The following is a 22,118-nucleotide window of genomic DNA, read 5'->3' as shown; positions in this document are numbered from 1 at the left end:
GAAAAATAAATGATCGTCCAACTAAACGCAAACCGGATGGGATGGCATGTCGCTGCAGGATGCTGTGGTAGCCATGCTGGTTCAGTGTGCCTTCAATTTTGAATAAATCCCCAACAGTGTCACCAGCAAAACACCCCCACACCATCACACCTCCTCCTCCATGCTTCACAGTGGGAACCAGGCATGTGGAATCCATCTGTTCACCTTTTCTGCGTCTCACAAAGACACGGCGGTTGGAACCAAAGATCTCAAATTTGGACTCATCAGACCAAAGCACAGATTTCCACTGGTCTAATGTCCATTCCTTGTGTTTCTTGGCCCAAACAAATCTCTTCTGCTTGTTGCCTCTCCTTAGCAGTGGTTTCCTAGCAGCTATTTGACCATGAAGGCCTGATTCGCGCAGTCTCCTCTTAACAGTTGTTCTAGAGATGGGTCTGCTGCTAGAACTCTGTGTGGCATTCATCTGGTCTCTGATCTGAGCTGCTGTTAACTTGCGATTTCTGAGGCTGGTGACTCGGATGAACTTATCCTCAGAAGCAGAGGTGACTCTTGGTCTTCCTTTCCTGGGTCGGTCCTCATGTGTGCCAGTTTCGTTGTAGCGCTTGATGGTTTTTGTGACTCCACTTGGGGACACATTTAAAGTTTTTGCAATTTTCCGGACTGACCGACCTTCATTTCTTAAAGTAATGATGGCCACTGGTTTTTCTTTAGTTAGCTGATTGGTTCTTGCCATAATATGAATTTTAACAGTTGTCCAATAGGGCTGTCGGCTGTGTATTAACCTGACTTCTGCACAACACAACTGATGGTCCCAACCCCATTGATAAAGCAAGAAATTCCACTAATTAACCCTGATAAGGCACACCTGTGAGGTGGAAACCATTTCAGGTGACTACCTCTTGAAGCTCATGGAGAGAATGCCAAGAGTGTGCAAAGCAGTAATCAGAGCAAAGGGTGGCTATTTTGAAGAAACTAGAATATAAAACATGTTTTCAGTTATTTCACCTTTTTTTGTTAAGTACATAACTCCACATGTGTTCATTCATAGTTTTGATGCCTTCAGTGAGAATCTACAATGTAAATAGTCATGAAAATAAAGAAAACGCATTGAATGAGAAGGTGTGTCCAAACTTTTGGCCTGTACTGTATATATATATATATATATATATATATATATATATATATATATATATATATATATATATATATATATATACACACACATATATATATATATATATATATATATATATATATACACACACATATATATATATATATATATATATATATATATATATATATATATATATATATATATATATATATTTATTAGACACACACACACAATAATATATTCAATTTATTTAATATATTCAGCCACAGGCTTCCACAACTTACAGGCTGTGATACATGTAAGCAGACTCAAAGTTTATGTATTTTTTAATAAATGGTTTATCACAACATACTATTGAGAGAATGTATGATGCAAGGCAAATATGGTTAAATTTAACAGGAGTGTTAAGTACAAAAACATGCTATTGTGCTCTCAGATCAAGTTAGATGTTTGGTCTTTTCATTTTTGTACCTTTACATTGAAAGCATAGCAAGGAGGTAAAACTACATAAAAACAAGTGGAGAAAACTTTAAAATAAGCAATATCATGGCACAGAAAATGTGAAAGGCAAAAAAAGAAAAGAAAAAAAGAGCACATTTAAATGTGCTGCTGGTATTATGTGTCAATACTTGAAATCTCTAAACAGATACCTCCAACAACACGGGTGTCCAAACTTTTTTGAATGGGGCCAAATTAGATATTGTGAAAATCAGGAGACCAGCTTCTCACATCATATGAATTAATAATTTTTTTTTTTTTTTAAACAACGCAACTGTTTTATTACTCAATGAAAAAGAATTCTACTTTCCACTGCTCTTAAAAGTGGCTTCCCTCACTTTCGATTTTACGCCTCTTTACCGTGGCCCTGTCTGCTACCTAGCAGGAAATGCCTGCTGTTACGTGTTAGTTTGCTTGTTTACCATCTGTTCATGAAAACACATTAGTTCCACATATGTAGTTCCTACTTGGTGCTTGTCTACAAACTGTGTGATTGTCCTGCCTTCTTGAGGTGAACAGAAAAGACAGTAAGTGAACTTGCTTGATAAATCAACGTGTGGTTGGTCAAATACTGTATATTTTGAAAGACAAGATGTGGACTGTCTAAAATCAGTCTGTGGGGGTACGCCGGGCCAAATTTTGGACATGCCCATCATTATGTGAAACTATGTAAAATACAAAACAAATTTATGAGCAGAAATGACAAGGTTATATTAATTTAAGAAGCAATCATCACAGATAAGTGATGACACCATTTCTTCTAAGCTATTAGATGCTTACTTCAAGAAAACAACCAGCACTGGACCAACCATTGCATTCCATTCAATTAGTCTTCATTCTCAAAACATTTTATTGTCAACATTCACTTTGAGGTCAATGCTTAGAGTCAAGCGTTAAGGAGACCTTATGGCTTTAATAAAGTATTTTGTAACCTGTGTGTGCTTATTGACAGGTGTCAAAACTAGTAAATCGATCAGCAGTGTTGGTTACTAAGTCCATTTCTCCTCCCAGGATTCCCACCATTGACCAAATGTGGAACTGCTCCAGTAAAATTAGCCAAGTTAGCCTTTAGTTCAACAGAATTTCTCTGCACTCTACCCTAGAATGTGATGTCACAGGTTCGATGTGGGTAATAAATGAATATTAAACAGCACAATAAGTGTTTCAAGTGGTCAACCATGTAAATTTGCAGGTAAAAGTTGAACAGCAGGTGATTGTTGCCAGCTAGAGATGGCACCAGATCAGGAAATGCATGCTTAAATTTGTTCATCTTGCAAACTTCAGGTGAATTAAAGACGGAATGAATATTTGCTGGGGAGACATGTAATGTGACTTTGCCTTTAAGGCCCTGACACACCAAGCTGTAGGTCGGCCGTCAGTCAATGTTGGGCTGTCAGCGAGTGTCTGTCACCCTAGTCAGTGCAGTGTGTCCCGTCGGAAACGGCAGAGGCTGTTGGTGAATGAAACACTGACTGGCAGTTCAGTTCAGCCCGAGAAAAAAAACACGAGTGAGGAGAGTAAACAGAGAGCTGAAGTCATAAGGGAGTGAGACCAAAACAAACTTGCCACATAAGGTAAATATGCTTTGATCTTTCAACAGTGAATTGTTCATGTGCTAACTAATGTCAAGATGACGAATACAGACCACTGCTGTCTGCTGGTGTGAGAGTTATTATTTATTATTTAACATATATAAATGATTTGATCAGTGTCTCTCTTTTCAGCGAAGGGTTACTTATCACACCCTTTTTAGGCATAACTATAAAATCCTGGAACTTAGTTTTCCACAGTTTTACATAAGTTTTGCCATGCCAACCTGGGCCTTCTGGTTTTTCTGGGTTGTAAAAGTGGACCTAAGTAAAAATAAACTATGATGTAGGGCAAGACATGATCAAAGCAAGGAAGAAAGGAGAGGAGGAACAAAATGCGATCGAGAAGGCAATACATTAGAAGTTACCAAAAAAAAAAAAGGCTTTAAAGCATTTTGTTGAAAAAGGGGGATATTTTTTGAGGTATTCAAGTACTGGCACGTGCTGGTTGACTGTTGGCTAAAGTCTTTGCAGTGCGTTCATGGAGACATGGCAACATCACACAATGCAGCAGGGGGCCTTTGTTGGCGCTAGTTCTCTGAAGTTGGTTTGGTGTGTCTGGGCCATTAAAGACAAAGAGGGTGGCAAGAGACAAACCCAAATCTAAGCTTTAGAACAGACTGGAAAAAAAACTGCATTCCAATTTGATTTTATAGGGATTTAAGAATTAAATGACTTTTACGTTTACCTAAATAGAGTGAATACAGACTTTGAACAGACCAGACATCAGAAGCTGCTCAAAAGGTGTGTGGGAACATTTTCCCTGTTTGCTGTGGTATTGTGGTCAGTGAAAATTTGGTTCCTTTTAGGAGCATTTCTGACCCTTTCAACCTGACTTCCAGGTGCACTGTAAAGCTGTGGCACTAAATGTTTTTCTGTGTATTTGCCTAATACTCACTCAAGCTCATCTTAAGACTCTCCAGTCCTGAACCATTCCGTCTTTCAGCCCCTGATGTTTACTTTTACACATACAGGTTTTTGTGTTTTTTGTTAATGCAGTAGTTTGTATCACTCTGCATTTGTTTTCCTCAGTGGTGATGCCTAAGATTTCTGTTAATTCAGGCAGTGTGTTTGGTTGTTGTGGGTCAAGTTTGTTCACTTCTCCTCACCCACAATGCACCAAAGGCAATCACCTGGTCCCAAAGCAGGCAACTGTCTCACGGCGAATCATGAGAAAAGTAGTCCCACAGGACAAGAAAAGCAACAGAGTATTCCCTAAATACTGTGTACTTTGTACTGGGTTCTTACTTAAAAGGCATTTCTTGAACATCCACGGCCTCTATTATTACTGAGTATGCTTCTTGATACTAAACTTCGCACTGCTATCAATGTCAACATTTTGGTGATAACATTAAAATCAAGTGAGGACAGATGTCTATAAAATGCAGATCAATAGTGTTTTCACATAAAGTGACATGAGTAAAACTAAGAGTTCGTAATGAATGTATAATACAGTTCTTTAGTCACACTGCAGACCACAGTGGGGTAGTGAAACAGTCTCTGTGTAGTCCCGCAGGAAGAGGTCTGATACAGCTGGACTGATGTTGGTGGACTCCTGGACACACAGTAACTTCTCACCATCTGTGGAAAAGACACAGCACTCTTAAGAAACAGCAGGAGTAGTTACTGTTTTTCTCCATTGTTTTGGTGTATTTCAACTTTGATTTTAATTTCACATATTTGGCCATCATTTCTATCTGTAATAATATTGTACTCTTCGAGAAACTTTGACATTGCAACATACTGCAAATCTGAAACACAAGCAGTCAACATGATCTGCCAGGTTGGAAACAAACTTAATTGGAAAAGAAAACGAGAAAACAAAGAAAACAAGACGGAAACGACCTTGTTACCCAAACTGTCTGTTGTAACCAAGTGCCAAAAACTGCAGTTCTTTGATTGGCCACTAGAGGATGGCTCCAAAAGTGAGTCAATCCCCACAGACCCCCATGTTAAAATGCCCAACTTTACAACAGAAATAATCATATTTACAGCCGTATACAAAAACGGTTTTGGCCTCTATAACTAATTTCCCCCTTCATGACAACTGTACAGGGGGTGAATTTTTTTAAGTTACTTACCCATTATCAATTTATTATGGCTTAAAGTTACACATAATTAAGGCCGGGCTGCTTTGAGTGACAGACATACGGTCTTCGGCTTCTCAGATCCACCCCTTGCTCCTTCACAGTACCAGCCTCTTGCTAGGGTTGGGCCGGTGTAAAAATTTTCAGACTGATTTGATATTAAGCCAAACACTGGAACAGAATGGTATATAGCTGGTACGGTCCCGTACTGCATACCACTAAAAGATTCAGTGGCGGTACGCAGTACCAGGAAGAGGAGAGAGTGGCTGCCTGCTAAAGCCCACATTCAGAACCAGTCACAGCTGCACTTTAGGCCAAAAAATAGATCTGCTAGCAATATATGCAGTTTTAAACAGCACAGTTTATTAATTGCTTTTAACTCGTCCTGAATTGCTTAGAATAATAAGCAGATATGTTCCATGTTATTTTGTTTGATTTCAACAACACAGAGAACAGCTTGAACAAGCTGCGTGTGAGCCATTGATCAGGGATTTCACTCTCAGCAGTACGTGACTGCGCATGCGCGTCAACTTCCGAAACACAGCGGTTGGGGTGCGTTTGATTTATTGTACTGGGATGTTTGATTTTTCCACAACTGGACCACGGACATCAAAAAACACCGTTTGTACAGGGACAAACTCTAAATAAAACCAACGAAATTTCACACATTCTTGTGGTTGGCTCAAATGCTGTCAGCGTGATTTAAATAGTAAAATATTTTAATAGTTTATTGAGTTTATTGCGGATGTTGATCAATGCCTTTTCAACGAAAAGTAGGTAAAGAGGAAAAGAGAAAAAGAAAAAAATGACATGCATGGTTTTAAGTGTTCATTAAAGTTTCATACATGCCAGCACCCTAAACATTAAAAGAAATATTTTACACGTTAAGCGTTTCTAATTTCTTTCTACTCAATACAGGTACAGTAAAATATTGAAATGTTTACTGCACCTCCTACAATTATAGGATGGCATAAACTGATATTTGAGTTAATACCAATGGAATATTTAACATACAGATTCAAATATAAAATGTCAGTTTTCTTTAAGACTTGGACACCCTTCTTTAAATATACTGGTAAAAGATTCACAAATATTGTCCTAAAGGAAATGATTGACTGCAGCACTGACAATTGGCAAAATGACATCTTTGGGTCATAAGGTTAGATTTCTACTTACTTGGTGATTGTCATTTACTTATTACTCATGTATTTTGTCTTATGAAATTCTGTTGAAAATTTCAATACTTTAATTTATGTAAGTTTGTATCCTTTTTTCACTTACTCCTCTCAAGGTGGTGAGTTGTTGCATCACTGTCAATTGTAATGGTCTGAGCACTTCTATGTGCATAAGTTTATTTAGGTGCTATGACACCTCCCACGGTACACCTACACAATTGTATGCAATTATTTTTCCAAGTAGGTTGTGGGCTATGTATATCTTATGTCAGGGATTTCAGTAAGATGTGTTATTTCTGTGGCCACTGTTTGTTTGTTTGTAATGTGTTCCTTTTGTATGTTTATGAAAAAATCTTAATAAAAAATACTGTTAAAAAGAAAAAAAAACTGAAATGTTTTTATTGTTTGTTTTTTGACTTTGCTTTTCAAAAATGCATGAAGCGAGGAGAGGTGAACAATATGAAGCAATGAAGGTTTTGGTAATAGTACCGGCAACAATCTAAAACTACTTTCACCCCTGTATATTAGGGTTGTTTCACAATGTCTTTTTTCATTTTTATTTTTTTATTTATTTTTTTTTATTTTATTTATAAAGCCCAATATCACAAATCACAATTTGCCTCACAGGGCTTTACAGCATACAACATCCCTCTGTCCTTTGGACCCTAGAGAGAGAGCGAGAGAGATATGCAGGACAGACAGTACTGACAGTAGCTTACAACAACATTAATGAAAGTAATAATGTTATAGTTCTGGCTATTGTGGTACAATATGTTGAAAGTATATATTAATATCTGGCAGTATACATGTGTGACAATAATCATATGTGTATAATAACAGTAGAAGTATGACTAATGACTAATGATGACAGCAGCAGCAGGAGGCATCTGGCAGGACCACGGCAGCAGCACAACCACACAAGTCACACTATCCAGGCACCGCTGCGATTTGAGTTAATCTGAGAGGCAATCAGTACGTTTACATGCACAGTTTAATTCCACTTTTAATCGTAATGAAAGGCCATTCCGATTAAAAGTGGTCATTCTGATTGAAAATTAAATCTGATTAAAGGGGGTGGTTTAATCTGTTTGTCATTCCGAATGAAAGAATTTTGTGTGCATGTATACACTCATTCCTCTTTGAATTCATTCCGGTCTTTCTGCGCATGCTCGTTTCCTTGCCCTTCTGGCGCGATGACATATATAGCGCGCATAGCAACGGGCTGCATAGCAACAGGCTGAGATAGAGCAGTCGGACTTGTTGCACTCACCGGTTTCCATTCGCCACAGCATGGTCTTCTACCTCCCTTCTCCTCCTCAACAGACGAAGCATTAGCAGAACAAAATTGTTGTCGTACTGCTGCTTCAAGAATATAAGCAAAACACGCCCGAAAAAGGCACTAAGAACGACGTCCGCAAACATCTTGTTATCCGGAGCGAGGACTACAGTGTTTTCTTCCGGTAAATGTAAACACGTAACATCCGCCCGCCCCCTATCCAATTAGAAACCTTCCCTGACCCAAACCTTGTGCAGACCTGAATAAAGGCAACTGAACTGATCTCCCATGTAAACCCTCATTCTCCCATGTAAACTACCTGGAAAAACTTTAATTCCGAATGATTTCATTCAGATTTATTTCATTCCGAATGAGAAGCCATCATGTAACCGTAGCCAGTGGAACACAAAGGCTCCGGAGAAGAAGCCGAGTTAGTGACATCCAGAATGGCCGAGTTAGCAAGATGCAGTAATAGGATACGAGAGAGAGAGAGAGAGAGAGAGAGAGAGAGAGAGAGAGAGAGAGAGAGAGAGAGAGAGAGAGAGAGAGAAGGTGCCCGGTGTATTATAGGGGGTCCTCCGGCAGACTAGGCCTAAGTCAGCCTAACTAGGGGCTGGTACAGGGCAAGCCTGAGCCAGCCCTAACTATAAGCTTTATCAAAGAGGAAAGTCTTTAGTCTAATCTTAAATGTGGAGACAGTGTCTGCCTCCCGGACCACAACAGGAAGATGATTCCACAGGAGAGGAGCCTGATAGCTGAAGGCTCTGGCTCCTGATCTACTTTTGGAGACTTTAGGGACCATGAGTAACCCTGCGTTCACAGAGCGCAGTGTTCTGGTGGGATAATAAGGCACTATGAGCTCTCTAAGATATGACGGAGCTTGACCATTTAGAGCTTTATAAGTTAACAGTAGAATTTTAAATTCAATTCTGGATTTTACAGGGAGCCAGTGCAGAGAAGCTAAAACAGAAGAAATATGATCTCGTTTCTTAGTTCCTGTTAGTACACGTGCTGCTGCATTCTGAATTAGCTGGAGAGTTTTTAAGGACTTACTAGAGCTACCTGATAATAAAGAGTTGCAGTAATCCAGCCTAGAGGTAACAAAAGCGTGGACCAATTTTTCTGCATCTTTTCGGGTCAGGATAGGCCTAATTTTCGCAATATTACGCAGATGAAAAAATGCAGTCCGTGAGGTTTGTTTTAAATGAGAATTAAAAGCTGCTGACGTCAACTGGGGACATTGTCGGGCAGTGGAAGGAATACTTTGAGGAGCTCCTCAATCCCACCAACACGTATTCCAGTGAGGAAACAGGGCCGGGGGTCTCAGAGGCAGGTCGTCCAATTTTGGGGACAGAAGTCACCGAGGTAGCGAAGGAACTGCGCGGCGGCGGGGCCCCGGGAGTGGACAAGATTCGCCCTGGATATCTCAAGGCTCTGGATGTTATAGGGCTGTCTTGGCTGACATGCCTCTGCAACATTGCGTGGACATCGGGGGCAGTGCCTCTGGAGTGGCAGACCGGGGTGGTGGTCCCTATCTTCAAGAAAGGGGCCCAGGGGGTGTGTTCCAACTACAGGGGGATCACACTCCTCAGCCTACCCGGTAAGGTCTACGCCAGGGTGCTGGAGAAGAGGGTCCGGTCGATAGTTGAACCTCGGATTGAGGAGGAGCAATGTGGTTTTCGTCCCAGACGCGGAACCGTGGACCAGCTCTTTACCCTCGCCAGGGTGCTGGAGGGGGCATGGGAGTTCACCCAACCAGTCCACATGTGTTTTGTGGATTTGGAGAAGGCTTACTACCGTGTCCCCAGGGGCATCCTGTGGGGGGGTGCTCCAGGAGTATGGGGTTGGTGACCCTTTGCTAAGGGCCATCCAGTCCCTGTACCGAAGGAGCACGAGTCTGGTTCGCGTGGCTGGCAGTAAGTCGGACCTGTTCCCGGTGAGGGTTGGACTCCGCCAGGGCTGCCCTTTGTCACCGGTTCTGTTCATAACTTTCATAGACAGAATTTCTAGGCGCAGCTGAGGGATGAAGGGTGTCAGGTTTGGTGACGGGAGGATCTCGTCTCTGCTATTTGCGGATGACGTGGTCCTCCTAGCTCCATCGAACAGTGACCTTCAGCTCTCGCTGGGACGGTTCGCAGCCGAGTGTGACGCGGCTGGGATGAGAATCAGCACCTCCAAGTCTGAGGCCATGGTCCTCAGCCGGAAAAGGGTGGATTGCCCACTCCAGGTCGGGGGGGAGGTCCTGCCTCAGGAAGAGGATTTTAAGTACCTCGGGATCTTGTTCACGAGTGAGGGTAGGATGGAGCTGGAGATTGACAGGCAGATTGGGGCGGCGTCAGCAGTGATGCGGACGCTTAACTGGTCTGTTGTGGTGAAAAGGGAGCTTAGCCAGAAAGCGAGGCTCTCGATTTACCGGTCGATCTACGTTCCAACCCTCACCTATGGTCATGAGCTCTGGGTAGTGACCGAAAGAACGAGACTGCGAGTACAAGCATCCGAAATTAGTTTCCTCTGCAGGGTGGCTGGGCTCAGCCTTAGAAATAGGGTGAGGAGCTCGGACATCCGGGAGGGACTCGGAGTAGAGCCGCTGCTCCTCCACATCGAGAGGAGCCAGTTGAGGTGGTTCGGGCATCTGGTAAGGATGCCTCCCGGACGCCTCCCTTGGGAGGTATTTCGGGCATGTCCAACCGGGTGGAGACCTCGGGGGCCGCCCCAGGACACGCTGGAGGGATTACATCGCCCGGCTGGCCTGGGAATGCCTCGGGGTTCCCTTGGAAGAGCTGACGGAGGTGGCTGGGGAGAGGACTGTCTGGGCTTCTTTGCTGAGGCTGCTGCCCCCGCGACCCGGACCCGGATAAGCGGAGGACGACGAGACGAGACAAGAATTGTCTGAATTTAACATCAGGAAATTGGTGCTCATCCAGGTTTTTATGTCTTTAAGGCAGTTACTGCCTTAACTGTGTATCATCCGCATAACAATGGAAATTTATAGAGTGATTTCTAATGATGTTACCTAAAGGAAGCATATATAGAGTAAATAGGATTGGTCCAAGTACAAATCCTTGCGGAACTCCAAAACAAACTTTAGTACGTAAGGATGATTCATTATGAACGTTAACAAACTGAAAACGATCAGATAAATAAGATTTAAACCAGCTTAGTGCAGAACCTTTTAGGCCAATTAAGTGATCCAGTCTCTGCAGTAGAATTTGATGGTCAATAGTGTCAAACGCCGCACTAAGATCTAATAAAACGAGTACAATGAATGACGATGCAATCACGAGGTGTGTGTGTGTGTGTGTGTGGGGGGGGGGGGGGGGGGGGGGGACGACAGTGCGTGTGTGGCGCATGCTGATTAGATCGAGGCTGAACGAGGCTGAGTGAGAGGAGACAGAGGGAAGCTGTTTAATGAGAGAGCGGAGGGTGGGGGGAGGGGGGAGATCAACGCCTCCGCCCACTCGACAACGCGCATGTCGCAGAGCGGTGAACAAACCAAACAATGTCAGGACAAATTGAAAAGATATGCCATCTATGTAAAGTCAACTGCCATGCTTGATGTGTGTTTTGGGTGTGTTTTGAATCAGCTAAACTTTACAGCACTTCACAGAAACCCCAACACCAACTAGTCTTTTTGAGGCGTAACTGCAAAGTGACACAGACACATCACTGCACAAGTATAAATGCTCACAATGGCGCAGGCCACTAGCATTGGCTCTGCACAGAGCTGATGCACAAGTATTTACTGTGCAGTAGTTGTGTGCACACTTATTATTGATGAGGGCTTATGAATGACATTACAGGTGCGCTCACTTGAGCTGTCAGACTTTGCAAGTTGGCTGATCTCAGGAATTTTTATGAGTATAATTTTATCAAAACTGGTAGAAATGATAACTGCGAAAACAAGACCCAATAACAATTGTGAACCAGAACTATACTTAAATAACATGATAAATGTGAGTCAATAGTCAGCTCAAGTCTGGTGCTGACACTAAAACCCCTTTTACGCTGCCAGATTTTCTGCGAATATTGGGACGTTTTGCCGGCAAGCTGCGAGCGTTTAAACACATAGAGCCGGATTGGGGGGTTGATCCGGGGTGCCCAATTTTCCGCCTCATAGGGTAATCATATTGGCGGAACCCTTATAGTTTAAAAAAGACCAAGGCGGCCTTCCGCAACGGGAGGGGCTATTGATGACTTGTGGGAGGAGCTATTGATGACGCCGCATTGGCGGTGGATAAACAGGAAACAGCTGATAGCAAGAATTAGCGAGCAGCTAGTAGCAAGAGGGAAACCCAAACCTGACACTGTAAAGATGAGCAACTGGGGAGACAAAGAATTGCGCGCCCTCCTTGCCCTCGCAAACAAAGAGGCCATTAAAAGGGATAGTGCACCCAAAAATGAAAATTCAGCCATTATCTACTCACCCATATGTTGACGGAGGCCCTGGTGAAGTTTTAGAGTCCTCACATCCCTTGCAGAGATCGGTGGGTGGAGCGGCTAGCACACCTAATGGCAGACGGCGCCCCAGACTAACGTCCAAGAACACAAAATTGAATCCACAGACTACCTTCATACAGCTCATCCATAGTGATCCAAGTGTGCTGCAGCCACGACATAAAAAGTTGTTTGGAAAAACGTCATATGAACTCTGTTTTTAGCCTCACTGTAGCCTGTAGCTCTGACTGCTTCTCTGTGCTCCGCGCTCACGTGCGCGCGCCTGGGCGAGACCAGCGAAAGCATGAGCTTTGCTCACCCATGTTTACATCATGTGACACGTGCACCGCAGGGGGAGACAACGTAACCACAGAGCTAAAAGATAATTTGCACTACGGTCTTTTAGCAAAGGACAGCCCAACATGTCTGAAGACTTTGAAATTGAGGAGGATCAGCATTTCTTTGTTGAGCCGTATTTGTTTGAGCCCGAGTATACGAACGGAACTCAGGCTACTGGACGAAGCAGCCGCCGCAGCTCATGAGCCTCAGCCAGCTGCAGAATACCGGAGTCGAGCACTGGAAACCTGGTGGTGTAGTTGTTTCAAATGCAAAGCAATGCCAACGGATGAGGAAAGTCTTTGCTGCTCAGACTGGGAATTGGCGATGCCTGCACTTCTGGACATCAGTACTGACGAGACTGCTGCTCTTTCGAGATCACCGATCACCCTGTGCACGCACAAGTGAACGTGGAGCACAGAGAAGCAGTCAGAGCTACAGGCTACAGTGAGGCTAAAAACAGAGTTCATATGACATTTTTTGAAACAACATTTTATGTCGCGGCTGCAGCACACTTGGATTACTATGGATGAGCAGTATGGAGGTACTTTGTGGATTCAATTTTGTGTTCTTGGACGTTAGTCTGGGGTGCCGTCTACCATTAGATATGCTAGCCGCTCCATCCGCCAATCTCCGCAAGGGATGTGAGCACTCTAAAACTTCACCAGGGCCTCCGTCGGCATATGGGTGAGTAGATAATGGCTGAATTTTCATTTTTGGGTGCACTATCCCTTTAACCATCAGACGACGGGGACAGTGAAGAACGGGCCGACTTATGAGAGAATCGCTGAAGGACTGACCAGCCACGGCTTCCCTCCCACGTCACTGTTTACGTCACACGCTGAGCTACACGTTTTGTTGCTCACGCCTCCCACTGCCCCGAAAAAGGCGCATTCTGTATAAACAAAAGTAGGTAGGCGGCATTTTGCAGCACTCCCTGATTTTGTTTTTATACTGCCAGTGCTGAAAAAGACTGATTGGGCTTTCCTGCAAATTTGCACAACTCCTATCTAAAAAGGGCTTAAGAGGGAAAGGAGACTAACTACCATAGCACAGCTTTGTTTACTTCTGTTGAACTCTGTTTTTGGTCTTGGTGTGCAAATCTCCAGACTGACCAATCAATAGTTCTCCATTAAGATTTTATCGATAATACTACTTTAATCCATACTCCTTATCGATCCGGTACTTTATAAGTATTCTTATCGGTTCTTTTTCATTTCTAAATAATTGCTTTTTAGAATATATTTACTTAAAAAGAATAAATTCAGAAGAGGATTATTGAATATTTTTAAATAAAACAAATGTTGTTTCTAGTAGGGATGTCGGCCGCCAATATTAGCAAAAAACGGGCATCGGCATCAGATCGGACTGCATGGAAAAATGCAGATCCAAGAATTCCGATCCAGTTTTTCACGGAATCCGATCCTGGTTTTCCAGACAGCCCAGCGCTCTGTGATTCAAGCAGTCCATTCCAGTGATCCGCTCCAGCACTTACTATCAATCCACCAGGCCAGCATGCAGACACACACAGAGGGAAGGGTAGGAGGAGTAGCGGTCAACTTAGTTAACTGACTATTTGTTTTCTGCTCTGGTTTTTTGAGAGTGATATTTTAATTTGGTTTACACTCTTACTGTTTAAGTAAAGAGCACTGATGGGCACAATTAGTGAAATTGGAGCCATGGATGGACTATTGCTTGTTTAAACAGTTGTACAATATTGTGTGCCTGTGCACCAGGCTGGCACTCACACTACAAAAATAACTGAAAAGGAAAGGCTGCATTGTTTGTTAAATGTCACTGTCTTGTGGTGTTAATCTTTTTTTTATTTATTAGGGGGCCAAAGCACAAGCGTGTGGAGTCTTGCTATTTTAATTTCAATGTTAGACATTTTAAAGATTTCTTGTGTTGATTTATTTTCTATTTATTAAGGGGCCAAAGCAGCCAAAGCAAACCAGCTATATTTTTTATTTAATGTTAATGTTCAAGTTTAAAGTTTGTTTATTTAACCCTGTTAACCCTCCTGTTATCCTCCCAGACATGTATCGTTTACTACCTCTAGAGGGTGCAATTGACCCGGTGTTATTAAGCTGTTATAAAGCATGAATGAGAAATTATCATCCAATGATGCGTTTCATTTTTTGCATGTGTATGTCCGTGTGTGCCTGAGTGTGTGTATGTGTGTGTGTGTGTGTGTGTGTGTGTGTGTGTGTGTGTGTGTGTGTGTGGTAGCTCTGATTCATTTTGTAGGCAAACATTGTTTTTGTAATTTAGTTTACACACCTGTGGTTTGAAGTGTGTGTGTGTTTGTGAATGTTTGTGTGTGTGTGTGCCTCTGTGTGTTGTCTTGAAAGTCTGAGTCATTATGGAGGCAAAATTTATTTTGAAATTTTGTTTACACACCTGTAATAGGAAGTTGTGTTTTGTAGTTCTGTGTCTGTGTGTGTGCGGGTGTGTGTGTGTCTGTGTGTGTGTGTGTGAGTGTGTGTGTGTGAGTTTGTGATGTGTGTGTGCCTATGTGTGTCTGTGATGGTCTGTAAATGTGTATATGTGTGTGTGTGTGTGTGTGTATTTGTCACCATCTGCTGGAATGTGACCCATTTTACAACCGGGTCAAATTGACCCGGGAAGGCTATAGGTGTGTCCACTTTCAGTAGAACACCCATAATTCAATCAAAAGTTGTGGTAATAAATTATATTTATAATGGGCATGACAGGCCCATTATATGTAATTTTGGTGCATGTAGATGAAAAAACACCACTTTTATGATTAAGCGAATATTTTTTTCGGGTCAAAAAGACCCGAAGATCACAGGAGGGTTTTAACAATAAACGGGTCAGTTCTCATACCAACTGTTGTGGATCATTCTAACTAACCTGATTAAGTAGTTGTTCTTGTTAGAGTAATATTGCTTGATCAAACCTTTTCTAACATGACTGACAACAAAATAAGTGAATATGTATCGGATCAGTATCGGTATCGGCCAAAACTCAAGGCTGTAATATCGGTATCGGATCGGACGGGAAAAAGCTGGATCGGGACATCCCTAGTTTCTAGAGCAGCATTTTTTACAACAGCAAAGTCACTATATAAATAATATTCCTGACATGACACTACTGAGTTATGTTTAGTATTCTCCTGTCCTCTGTCCACCTGTCCTCTATTCTGCTCCCTCGCTGCTGATGTGATTCAGAAGACAGAGAAGGGGCTTTGTCTCAGCCAGCAGCTAAGTTTAAAAGTATCTGCCCAATTTTACAAGAAATGTCAACTAAGTTAGTCTACATACAGACAGCTGTCTTTTGAGCTTATTAGTAAGAATTCAGGTGCTGTCTAAATCAGCGTGTAAAACGTAACATTGGGGGCGGTGGGTTAGAGACTGTGGACAGAGCATACTGAATATCATTGTTCATGTTCATGTTCATGCTTGGTAAACACATGTATTGATAAATTATTAGCTTCTTACTCTCTACGGTTTAATTTCACTTACAGTAACGAGTGTAGCTGATGTGAACTTTGTTACCACCGCGGCCGCTTGGCTGTTCACTGGTTATGTTTGTCGTGTCTGTGTGTGTGGATGTGTATGTGGAGGAGCTCAGCCGTGGCACAGAGCGCAGATGAGAGGCTGCAGGATAATTAATTAAACTAAAATACCCATGAATGAACCGATACCATCAGAGCTTATCAATACTACGCTCTTTGATAATTTAGCCCCGGGGCCAATTTATTACCGGGTTTCGGTACCCATCCCTAGTCCAGAGTAAGTTATTAGAGCATTTATTTCTACAAAATGTATTCCCTCATCTCTGCTGTCAGGCTAATGGTTGTTTCCATATAATATACACTAATGGCACATTTCTCTGAGAACAACTGAAGCAGCTGGAGATCAGAGGTCTCGGGCAAATAAACTGAATTATCTATCTATTATACAGTGGTGGAAAAAAGTTTTCGGACACCCCATGCATTTGTGAAATATTGCATTAAGAATCACTCTTAGGTCTTCAAGTGCAATTTCTTTTAGTACAGTCACAGCCAAAATACTAAATAAATCCTAAAAAAGCCATTAAAAACTTAAAATTGATTGGTTCCATAAAAATACATAAGAAATTTTGAGTATTGGGTCATTTTGGTACCAGTGATGAAGGTCGTTCTTTTTATTAAAAGACACAATTTTTGTTGCCAAGCTTCGTGTCTACATAAAGCCAGCACATTTGAAAGTTCTTCAGACACAAAAATGGCTAAAACAAGGAACCTAACGCAGGAAACACGCCTGAAGATAAAGATTCTCAGCCAGGAAGGGTACAGCTGCCGCCAGATAGCCAGAAAGTGCAGATGCAGTCCTTCAGCAGTTGGATACACTCTGCAGAAATACAGACGAACCAACAGCTTGGAAGACAAACCGAGATCTGGGCGTCCAAGGGTTTCTTCAGCAAGAAATGACCGCATCCTGATCCGCATGTGCAGGCAAAACCGCCGAATGACATCACAGGAGCTTCAGCAGCAGTGGTCAAACCAAACTGGTGTCCAGTGTTCCACCCGCACTGTACGTGGCTGACTTTTAGATCACGGCTTAAGGTCCTACAAGGCTATCAAGAAGCCCCTGATCAATGAGAGACAGAGGTTAGCCCGGCGTCGTTGGGCCCAGGCACACAAGAACTGGACAGCCAGGAATTGGAAGAAGATTTTGTGGTCAGATGAGTCCAGTTTCCAGCTTTATCTTCCTCCTACTAATGTGAGGGTACGCAGAAGGCCAGACGAAGCATTATCTCCAGCATGTACAGTACCTACTGTCAAGCATGGTGGAGGCAGTATCATGGTTTGGGGATGCATGAGTGCTGCTGGTGTTGGTCATCTCACTGTCTGTGATGGCACATTGAACTCTACCAAGTATTGTACCATTCTCGAAACCCACATGCTCCCTTCTGCGTGTGCACTGTTCCGTCGAGGTAAAAACTGGATGTTTCAACAAGATAATGCCCCTTGCCACACATCCAAGGCCAGTAGAACTTGGCTGCAGGAGCACAGTATCCAGGTCTTAGAGTGGCCAGCTCAATCCCCGGACATGAGCCCCATTGAAAATCTGTGGTGGATTATCAAAAGGTCTGTTTCAAAGCATAAACCAAATAATTTGGAAGAATTAAAAGCAGTAATTCAAGAAGAATGGGACAAGATTACCCCTCAACAGTGTGAAAGGCTCGTGGGGAACATGCCAGCCAGGATTAGAGCTCTACTACATGCCAGTGGCAGGACTACTAAATATTAATTGGATGATGTGGTGGTTTATTTATTTTTTGTTCAGTTTTGAACACATTCTGTTATTTGTTGACTTTGATACCGACAATGTTGAGAACTGACATATTGAAACTGTCAAGAATTTAGTTTTGTTAGTTTTTCTTGTAAACAATAAATAAAAAAATATAATTTGTATTTGTTTGTATCTGTCTAATGCAGCCACACCTTTTGAAACACAAAAAGATTTTTCCACAAATATTTCATGATCATATTTGAGATTGTGTAAAATTTTAAGGGTGTCCGAAAACTTTTTTCCACCACTGTATCTATTATCTATCTCCCTGAGAAATCATTTTATTTTTTGCCAGTGGTATCAGTTTCACACCACCCAGAGAATCTTACATTTCCTTTTCTATGGTAAGATGATCAAAACAAATGCATGATGGCCTAACTCTGTGTGTGTGTGTGTGTGTGTGTGTGTGTGTGTGTGTGAATGCTGAATGCCAACTGAGGGAGCAGTACATATTTTACCTGTTTCTCTCACAGTATCTGGATTAGAATAACTGAATCCCAGCCTAGTAAGTAATATAAGTATGCGCTTAATGCAGGATAACACATACATCAGGATGTATGAGCACACGCCCCTTAACCAACAAATAAAACACAAGTTCTTCCAGAATCTCCATGTAACACAGTTCAGTATTATTCTGATCACTACAATAAAATAGCCCATTCAACTATACAAACTGATCTTGCCACAATGGCAACTCTCCCTTCAGACCAAAGTGAACTACTACTAGACACAAATACCATTGTGATTGTCTTCAATAACAAGGTTTCACATGAAGCTGAAAAAAAAATCACTCTAAACTGGCAGTATGTACTGTGCATAAATACTAAGCTTTATTGCCACTTAAAATGATTATGTCTTGCCTTTATCAAATTTCTTAGAGCATGACCAGAACTCACCAAACTGTGGCCAAAATCAGGGTTGGCTGTCTATTAAACAACTAACCACTCTTATCTACAGCTCCTCTATTTTTAAACGCTTCTAAAAGCAGTGTCAAAAGAAACAGATACTTCACCTTTATAAAAGTAGCAATGCCACAATTAGAGATGTACCGATACCAATTTTTCCTTCCCGAAACCGATTCCAATCCCTGAACCTTAGGTATCTGCCGATACCGAGTACCGATCCAATACCAGCGCGTAAAATAAAAATGGATGGGATATAAATTGTTCTATGTCTCAACTCCTAAAATTCTATGTAAAATATTAAGAAATAAACACATAAAAGTAGAATGAATGCCATAAAACTACTCCGCTCCCTTTCCGTTTCTTTTGCCTGTAGCGTACATATACGTAATGACGTGAGGCATTACATGGTATCAGACTGGTCATAGGCTGTACTCACCAATGGCCGATGCCACATTTTAGGCAGTATCGGGGGCATTTCCGATACTGGTATCAGTACAACTCTAGCCACAATATATAAAGCTCTAAAGTACAGCATTCAAAGTCTTGCATAACTAAATTAGACATTTTCTAAAGTGCTTGTTCTGCAGAAAAACTGCCCTTTTGGGTGATATATTAGCAGTATAGGATTATTATTAGTGAATGTGCAAGTAGTATTTTCATGCATTCATCACTTCCAGACTAGACTACTCGAGTCTTTTGCTACAGCTGTCCATGATGAGGGGCCTGCAGGGCTCATCCAGCTTCATTTTATATCCTGGAGATTACTTGCAGTGACAGTACATCTTCAGCTGTCCGTCCTTTTACCTGCTCCTGTTATTAAGCAGTTTTTCATGGTGATGTAATGCACTCACATTTTTGGTTTGCAAGTTTTTGTAATTTTAATTTAACATATGCAGTCATAAAACCAAAACACTGATAGAACACCACACAGTTAGATTAAGAAAAAAAACTTATCAGGTGATAAAATGTTATCTAACAGCACATCAGACAAATTAAGGGGCTTACCTTTTATTTAACTTGTCTTCACCTTGTTGTTTATAGACATAACCTTTTCTTTATGTTCCCTGCAGTCTTCCATTTTTTCGGTCTCCTTGCCCCCCTCATCATTTTCTTCTTTTTCTTCTTCTATGCTGAGGATCACACTCTGTCGAACACTGACAGAGATCACCAATGCCTGGATGATGCCATAGATCAAAGCAAACTGAGGGAGATACTCCTGGATCAACCAGAGTAATCCAGCCATTCCAACTGTGGAGACAAAAAACATGGCCATACCATGAAACCACAGCCTCAGTGCTCCCTGGACCCCCAACACCTCCAGGATCAGCTTGGCAGGGGGGGACACAGTCCACAGGAAGCCAACCACGAACAGATCAAACAAGTGGCGGAGGAAGTTAAAACAAATCTCGTAGTGCTCTGGTAGGATTTCCACCTTCCAGCTGTGCGCAAAGAGTCGAAAAGGAGATGTCAGCTGAGAGGAAGGAGGTGTAGGAGAAGGAGGAGGTGTTCCATAGTCAGAAAAGTCTCCATCAATATCACAGTCCCGTGCATCTCTACTTTGAACATCACATTTCCTTCGTCTTAATCCAATTGTTTCTGTTTTTCTTGGCCATGAAAAATAAGAAGTTGGGAGATACTTATTCCACCATCTAGATACTTGCTCTGAACTTGCATCTGTCTCCTGTCTCCCTGCACCAAGATCTTCAATTTCCATGGGCTGAAGCCTCTCCTGCGCCTCCCAGTACTCCTCTACTGGACTACTTTGGTCACTTTGACATCTCCACCCTCCCCAGATCCAAGAAGTCCACCCCCCGAGGCCCTCTCCTCTGAAGCCATGCTCCTGGCCCTTGGCTTTCACCACTGTGGTCTTCTCTGACACCGCTCTGCTGTTCCATGAGCCCAATACCCACCCCCATGCTCTGCCTACCACAGCTGTCATGCTTTCTCACAGAGATTGTTGGAGGTGAATTAAAATTAGCAGACACTCAGTTTTCAGCTCCTCTCAATGAAGTTGGGCAGGCAGCTCTGAGAGCTTACTGGAAAAGCATGTACGTATTGCCAGTTCAGCTGTGAAGTTGTAATACTTGTTCACAAGGATTCAGGTTTAGGCAAAATGACGTCCACAGGCCATAGACACACCTGTGGGTGTGTTTGAGCAGTTCAACAGAAACAAGGAGTGACCCCTGCTTATATTACTTGTGACTCTCTTAATGAAATGCCAGCATTTATAAGTCAGGCTTCTCGTCTACATGTCTTTTTTTACAATATGGCAACCTTTGGAGCTGCCAAGGTTGCTTTCAATAACTCAACATTACTTTCAGATATGCTCAATAAGCAAGTTAGCAACGGCTAGTTCCACGTGAGGCTTCACGTTAACATTAACGTTAACGTCATCGCTTGACAAACCTGTTTAACTTTTCAGTCTCCCGGAACATATTACTCCACTCTGCATCCCTGCAAATTAAAGAAGAGACAATTAAGACGGTTAAGCATTAAAGCTTACTTTCAATTCCTTGTCAACATCAATGCGAGTTAGCTAATGTTACACAGGTCTTGATAGTTGTCTTCGCTAACCTGTAAATTAGGTTTTCACTAGAAATTAAGATTGGTTCACAACTAGTGTCAGTTGGTTTTATACAATTTCTGTAAACAATTTTCGAATTTATGGTGTCTATTATGAACGTTAACTAAAATGATAAACAAATGCTCACCTTCAGCGACGTTAGTTGAGTTTTTCCGTCAGACCGTAGCTAACGTTAGCCCTTCGTGTTAGCATCAAATAACTCGACACAAACCAAGTTCCTCAACTTCTAGACACCATGTTACGAACACACCAACGTGTCTATCTTTTGTGTGTTGTAACGTTATAAAGTTAGCTTCCAGCAAGAGCTAACTGACGACAGGTATGTTGCCATTAACGGTACTACTAACCAGCAAAACCCAGAGAGGAGGTCCGCTTGGCCGGTCGACTTAAACGTTTAGCCTACCTAGCTAATTATGAGAACAAAGGAGACGGACTACCGGTTCGGTTTCAACCTTCAAAATAAAAGCATGGCGGACCATTAGTAGTTCATGCTATCTAGGACTATGTAAACGTGTTATACACAAAAATACTACTCCGAGCGTAGAAATATGGCCATAGTCTTGATTGTTTTAATTCACTTCCGCGGACAGTGTGTAACAGTTATCTACATTTATGACAGGGTGCAGTATTACGAGGGTGTGGTCTCAAACCCCATATGGTTTAGTTTTCAGAAACATGCAATCGGGTGGTTACATTGCAGCTGGCTACGTGGGAGGAGGGCCTGTTTTATAGTTTTAACCATCGAGCAGCCCTTTTTATGCAACTGTACAGCCTTAAATGACAAGTGAGGAAAGTCGTTTCTGCAGATCAGTCCAAT

General features: G+C 42.2%; 1 protein-coding gene across 1 annotated transcript; it reads right to left on the bottom strand.

Annotated features, from left to right (window-relative positions):
• Nucleotides 1–1,353: 1,353 nt before the first annotated feature.
• Nucleotides 1,354–21,865, bottom strand: c16h6orf47 (chromosome 16 C6orf47 homolog). The gene is made up of 3 exons (XM_033637350.2): nt 21,429–21,865; nt 19,723–21,171; nt 1,354–4,785 (listed from the first exon to the last, which is right to left on the bottom strand). Exon 2 carries the CDS (start codon nt 20,654–20,656, stop codon nt 19,730–19,732), a length of 927 nt encoding a protein of 308 aa, XP_033493241.1. The 5' UTR covers nt 20,657–21,171; nt 21,429–21,865; the 3' UTR covers nt 1,354–4,785; nt 19,723–19,729.
• Nucleotides 21,866–22,118: the final 253 nt, after the last annotated feature.

This window comes from Epinephelus lanceolatus, chromosome 16, assembly GCF_041903045.1.
Source record: "Epinephelus lanceolatus isolate andai-2023 chromosome 16, ASM4190304v1, whole genome shotgun sequence".
Taxonomy (NCBI): Eukaryota; Metazoa; Chordata; class Actinopteri; order Perciformes; family Serranidae; genus Epinephelus; species Epinephelus lanceolatus.
Note: the sequence above shows the minus strand (reverse complement) of the source record. Positions and strands in the feature narration are given on the sequence as shown.